Source organism: Propithecus coquereli, unplaced genomic scaffold (genome assembly GCF_000956105.1).
Source record: "Propithecus coquereli isolate 6110/MARCELLA unplaced genomic scaffold, Pcoq_1.0 Scaffold8, whole genome shotgun sequence".
NCBI classification, from domain to species: Eukaryota; Metazoa; Chordata; class Mammalia; order Primates; family Indriidae; genus Propithecus; species Propithecus coquereli.
In genome coordinates this window covers 15208830-15214023 of record NW_012154173.1, presented here as the reverse complement: position 1 = coordinate 15214023, position 5194 = coordinate 15208830, and the positions used below count along the sequence as shown (strand labels likewise).

General features: G+C 38.9%; 1 protein-coding gene across 1 annotated transcript in view; it reads right to left on the bottom strand.

Annotated features, from left to right (window-relative positions):
• Positions 1-1929: 1929 nt before the first annotated feature.
• CPA6 (carboxypeptidase A6) overlaps positions 1930-5194 on the bottom strand; it is a 279958-nt gene continuing 276693 nt past the window's right edge. Inside the window, exon 11 of the mRNA XM_012663144.1 lies at positions 1930-2461. Coding sequence (XP_012518598.1) covers positions 2274-2461 — 188 coding nt within the window. The 3' untranslated portion in view covers positions 1930-2273. The remainder of the gene's footprint in view (positions 2462-5194) is intronic.

Sequence of the window (5194 nt, the reverse complement as noted above, 5' to 3'; positions counted from 1 at the left end):
CTCCATTCCTCCTTACTAATTACTTACTCCTTACTTATTCCCTCTCATTAGTTCAATAATTTTTCATCTTTTTAGTTATTTCTTTTAGTATTTCCTTCCTTACGTCTACATAACATGCATATACAGATATTTCTTGATTTTTCAGTCTTAGAGATTATCCCATTGACTTCCTTCTATGGAAGATGAGGATTTAGCTCTTCTATTCTCCCTCTGCTACATACAATATTTTTCTTCTTCATATCCTTCTGATATATTTATATCACAATTTTTGGTTCAATCAATATTTAGGGTTAACATTATTTTGATTATATAAGTATTATTTATAGCTAAGTCACACAGAGTATACTATGATTCTATTTCTTCTCTTGTATAACTCATTGTTTTCACTAGGTAACAAATACTTTGTTTTAGTTTGCTTGGTTTTCTGTACTTTTATTACTAATTCATCCCCAAATTCTCTAATGTAAGTAAAAATTGACTCTGAACCTGTTTAAGTGTTCTGTTTTGCATTTATCTTAGGGGAATTTCATCTGAAGTCTTCAGTTCTTTTCCTCCAAGTTAGTTGTTCTGCAAATCTGACATTTAGCTGTAACTTGGGACTTTTCCCTTCACCATTGAGATATTTTTCCCCATGCCTGTCTCCTGTGTTGGATTCCCTGTGTTCCTGGATCCTTTGTCTTTTTCTTGGTACACGCCCTCATTTTGGTAGATCACATCCTCCAGGAATTTCCTGAGAAAGGTAAATAATTTAGGACCTCACTTTTATGAAAATGTCTAGATTCCACCCTCAGATTTCATTGATAATTTTGCTGGGTGTAGATTTCTTGTATACTTTCCCCTCAAAACGCCGAAGTTGTGTTTCCATGGTCTTCAAGCTGTAAAGGTGCCATGGAGAAGTTTCATCTTCTGTATTTCTCGTTCTGTTGTCCGTGTTTTCCCTGCTCTGGAATTTTTTAGGCTCCATCTCTCTATCCTGGTGTTCGTGACATGCCTTGGGCAGACAAATCCCCTAAGAGGATTTATATTGGATTCTAACAAATGCTTTGCGGGTATTACCAGTCTGGGATTAATCTGAATTACATTCTTGGCTAGCGGTTTATCAGATCACTTAGCTAGTCTGAATGTGGGCCACAAACCTGTGTGAGGGATGATTCGTGGTTTCACATTCTCAGTGGCAATTTCTCTCCTCTCTAATATTGCCAAAATTTGGAAAGGTCGATTTTCCTTGCGGTCCATTAGAAGTAGTATGGAGGTTTATTTCCAATTTACCCTTACACTGAAGGTATAGCGCTTTGGAATCCAAGAATTCTGGTGGAAGGAGAGTCCCAATGTGGAATAGCCCTGAGCTTTGCTGTCTGACCCCACTCCTCAAAATGCTGTGAAAACCAACATCCGTACTCTGCTCGTTTGGCAAATGCTCTAAGGTAACGGTATAGCACTTACCTTTCTAGGTTACTGTTTTCACTCAGTGCCTGCTTTGAAATTTCCTTACTTTTTTGTCTGATGATTTCAAGATGATTTAAAAAGTTATATTTTGTTGAGACGTTTTAGTTATTTCCAGCAGTCTAGATACCTATCTTGTCACGGTCCTGGAAATGGATGCCTATGTTACATTTCTAAGCCTCCATTTGCTCATTTGAAAAATGAGGATAATAGTAGTATCTATCTCATAGTGTTGTGAGGAATGAGTGATATTGTTAGTATAAAGCTCTTCACTCTGTGTCTGGCACCTTAATTAATGTTTACTTATCTTTTCTACAGTGGCATTCTCCGAGTCTAAACGTAAGTTGCTCTATCTTGCTATATTTTTACAGGTCTCGATAAATCGTGTGTTTAACATACGCAGAAATATAGCTGGTTCTTTCCATTTCGAAAATTTCCATTTTCAATGAGAACCAAATTATTAAACATCATTACTAGCCTAGATCTTAATTTAGAACATGAGGTTTATTGAAGGGAAAGCCTCAATTAGTTTGTACATTTCTTGAGACAAAGAAATTTGAAAACATCCCCTCCCTCTGTAATCAAATAAGACTGTAAAAGGATATAAAATGGATGTTTTGTCTTATAACAAAGTAGGCTATGCCCTCATTTTTACCATTTACTATTGCTGCAAAGTGTCAAATTGCATGACAAGATCTTTTTAAGGTCCATAGATATGTTTGCTCTAAGCAGCTGCCCTTCTCTTTAGAAACAATTTCCACCCAGCGCCAAGTAGCTCTTGCTCAGATCAGCTTGCTCTCTCTGGCAGTTGACCTGACCTGTAGGTTCCCTCAGGGACACTTCTTTAGCAGGTGCATTGTGATATTCTTCACGGCCAGCATGGTTTCTGTACAGGTGGGTTTGATGAGCATCTCTGGGAGTAAAAATCCAAAATGCCCAGTGTCACGTAGTTCAAAAGCAAATGCATAGGGTATTCCATTTTTGTAGGCCCAATCCATTGAGTTACCAGAGCTCACATCTAAAAGTTAGAAAAAAAAATATTAGCCTCACTAAAGAGTCTGCATATTTTTTTTTTTTTTTTTGAGACAGGGTCTCGCTCTCTTGCTTCTTGCCTGGGCTAGAGTGCAGTTGCGTGATCAACCTCAAACTCCTGGGAAACCTCAAACTCCTGGGCTCAAGTGATTCTCCTGCCTCAGCCTCCTGAGTATCTGGGACTACAGATGGGTGCCACCATGCCTGGCTAATTTATTTTTTGTAGCGATGGGGTCTTGCTATGTTGTCCAGGCTGATCTCCAACTCTTGGCTTCAAGTGATCCTCCTTCCTGCCTTGGCCTCCCAAAGTGCTAGGATTGTAGGTGTGAGCTGCTGCACCTGGCCATTTTTCTAAATGTATATACTGTATAGTACTTGCTTATTAAGTTATGTTACATCCTTCCAATTAAATACTGTTTCGATAAGAATGATTTAACAGGAGTTCTGTGGCAACTGGCTCGTGGAACCTATAAACCATACCTGCTGTCATCTTTGAGGATCTAGTCTATGTATTAATGTTTTACTAGTATGATGACCTCCACATTTCTCAGCCTCAATTCCAATAACATTTATCTTCACCCTCACTTTATTCATCTATAAACAACCTACACTGTGGACTTATTTGTTTTTTAGTTCTTACCACTCAGTTCTTCTCCACTTCCAAGGTCTAGAATATTGAAATTCTATTCCCAGAGAGCCTCGTCATTTCTCCTGCCTCCCCTGTGTTTCCACTGCTGCTGACCTTGTTCTTCGCCTTTACCCTTCAGTTTCCATACTCCTTGTTGCCTTCTTGTGGTTTCATTTGACTCTCCACTGGGCCATAGTCAATTATCTCACTGAATTTCTCACCAGACCCTCAAAATGCCACATGCCTATCCTTTTTTTTTGTGGCTCATATTCAATCTTTAGCCCAGTTTTTCTGCTTTCACTTGGTGAAGGAGCTAGAGAAAGTTTTTGTTGAATAGATATCCTATAAAGTCACACTATCTAATTATTGAAGTCAGGCCAAAACGGAAGGATGACTTGAGCCCAGGAGTTTGAGACCAGCCTGGACAACATGGGCAACATAGCAAGACCCTGTCTCTACAAAAAATAAATTGAAAACATTAGCGAGGTGTGGTGGCATGCTCTGTTAGTCCCAGCTACTTGGGAGGCTGAGGCAGGAGGATCACTTGAGCCCAGGAGTTGGAGGCTACAGTGAGTTATGACGATGCCACTGCACTCCGGCCTGGGTAACAGAGAGAGACCCTGTCTCTAAAATCACTGAAATCTTTTTATAACCCCAATGCTGCTCTAGGCTCCTTTTTCTAGTCCTTCACTTAGTGAAACTTTCCCATTCTCTACTCATCCCACTCCTCACTTTCCACTGTCCCCCATACTCTAGGATGATTATGCCATCACCTCCTCTATTGACATCAGAGCTCCCTGACTTTTGTCCTTCATGCTCAGAGAAAGAAATGCTGCTCATCTTTTACATGCATTATCTCTTTCTTTTTTTTTGAGATAAAGTCTTGCTCTGTTGCCCAGGCTAGAGTGCAATAGTGTCATCATAGCTCACTGCAACCTCAAACTCCTGGGCTTAAGAGATCCTCCTAGATTGACTGGCACAATTAGAACATAGTAAGCCATAAGGGCTAAGTTGATGGCTGCTACACTCATGATTTAATTCTAACTTCCCCCACCTGACTGGCGCCACTACTGCATGAGGCCGATTGGTGAGAGTTTATAGGGTCAAGTATGTCAGTTTGTTATCAGCTTTTGACAATGTTCACTGTGTTTCTGTTTGAAGTAGAATTTGTGAGTGGTTGCACAGCTCAACAGTATTTTTTAATTCTGTCTGTTTAACAGCCCATGATGTCAAAGAAGACCAAGAGAACACTGAAGGAAGAAAATAGATTTTTTAATGAGGATTGGGAATTACAATATTATCTTGTTTCTGCTAAAGATAATATAATTTGCTTGCTTTGTAATACTGCAATATCAATATTAAAGAAATTAAATGCTTATCAGCATTATAACACTCATAAAGACCACAAATATTTTAAATTGGAGGATACAAAAGGTTGTATTGCAGAAATTAAAAGATGAAAAGCAAAAGCAAAGATAATTATTTCAAGCAGCAGTAAGACCTGGAAATGATGTCACTGAAGCAACTTATAAAGTAGCTTATATACTCGGGAAAAAAGGGAAGCCATTCGGTGATGTAGAAATTATGAAAGAATGCATTGTAAAAGTTGTAAGATGCTTAGATCCCAATAACGTTTCAAAGTATAAACAACTGCCTTTTTCAAGGAGAACCATAACTGATCGGCATTATGAATTAGCCTTCAACTTAACAGAATGACTTCAGGCAATATTTGAAAAGGAAAATATATATTATTCAATTGCTTTGGATGAATCAACTGATACTACTGACTTAGTGCAGGTTTTATACTTCATTCAGGTCATAACAGAAGATTTCCTTTGCTATAAAGAGTTACTCGCTTTGGGCACTCTTGTGAACAGAACGTGGGGAATAGATATCTTTGACAATTTTCAAGATAAATGTCATGAAGTTGAACTGAATTTGGTAAATTTAGCAAGTGTACAGGTGGTGCACCTTCCATGACAGGAAAACATGAAGGGTTTATTGCACAGATAAAAAAATTATTAACAGGCCGGGCGCGGTGGCTCACGCCTGTAATCCCAGCTCTCTGGGAGGCCGAGGTGGGCGGATTGT